Consider the following 775-nt stretch of genomic DNA (forward strand, 5'->3'; position numbering starts at 1 on the left):
ACAGCCACTCTGGGCGCCTCGGGAGCTGGTGACTCGGCCCCTGCCGCCACCGCCGCCGCCTCCGCCTCTGTCTCGGTGCCCCCTGCCTCCATCATGGAGAGGATTTCTGCGAGCAAGGGCCTCATCTCGCCCATGATGGCCAGGCTGGCCGCGGCCGCCCTCAAGCCCTCTGCCACCTTTGATCCAGGTGAGCAGGCTGGGCCCTGCCCAGGAAGCGAGCACCTTGCAGGCCCCAGGAGCTCCCTGGCCTCGGGTGGCCGAGCAGTGTGGGGGGGTGTCTGGCAGAGGCATCTTCCTGCTCCCTACACCCAAGTCCCCTGCCCCTCGAGCCCCCCTCTTTGCCTCGTCTCTGCCTCCATCCTGTTTCTTTCCTACTTGGGGCCCCTCATTCTGACCGGCCCACCCGAGGCAGCTCTTGCTTCTGACTCCTCATCTGTGAAGTGGGGGTGCCTGGCTGCCCCCCGCCCTGGTCTTCTCCCACCAGCCACAAGTCCAGCCTCCCGCCAGGAGCAGGCCCCGAGTCCCAGTTCCCTCCAGGTGGCGTGGTGGGGACAGGAGTCCAACCCCGTGGCGGGTGGCTGCACTTCAGGAACACGCGGGGAGACTCATGCCCGGACGGCCCCCGAGGCTGCGGAGGCCCTTCCCAGCTCTGCTCAGTCCGGCCCGCCCAGTAGAACTTTCTCCACCAGGGAACGCCCTGGCCCGCGCTGTCCGCACGCAGTCCCCCGCACAGGCGGCTGCTGGGGGCTGGGCTTGGAGTGGCTGGTGCAGCCCA

The 775-nt window shown here is 68.9% G+C and overlaps 1 protein-coding gene across 1 annotated transcript in view; it reads left to right on the forward strand.

The window, feature by feature from the left end:
• Positions 1 to 775, forward strand: part of CASZ1 (castor zinc finger 1) — a 36836-nt gene that overhangs the window by 11107 nt on the left and 24954 nt on the right. The window contains 1 exon segment of the mRNA XM_015565940.1: positions 5 to 187. Within this exon segment, the coding sequence (XP_015421426.1) occupies positions 5 to 187 (183 nt within the window).

The sequence above is a fragment of the Myotis davidii genome, unplaced genomic scaffold (genome assembly GCF_000327345.1).
Source record: "Myotis davidii unplaced genomic scaffold, ASM32734v1 scaffold299, whole genome shotgun sequence".
In the NCBI taxonomy this organism is placed as follows: Eukaryota; Metazoa; Chordata; class Mammalia; order Chiroptera; family Vespertilionidae; genus Myotis; species Myotis davidii.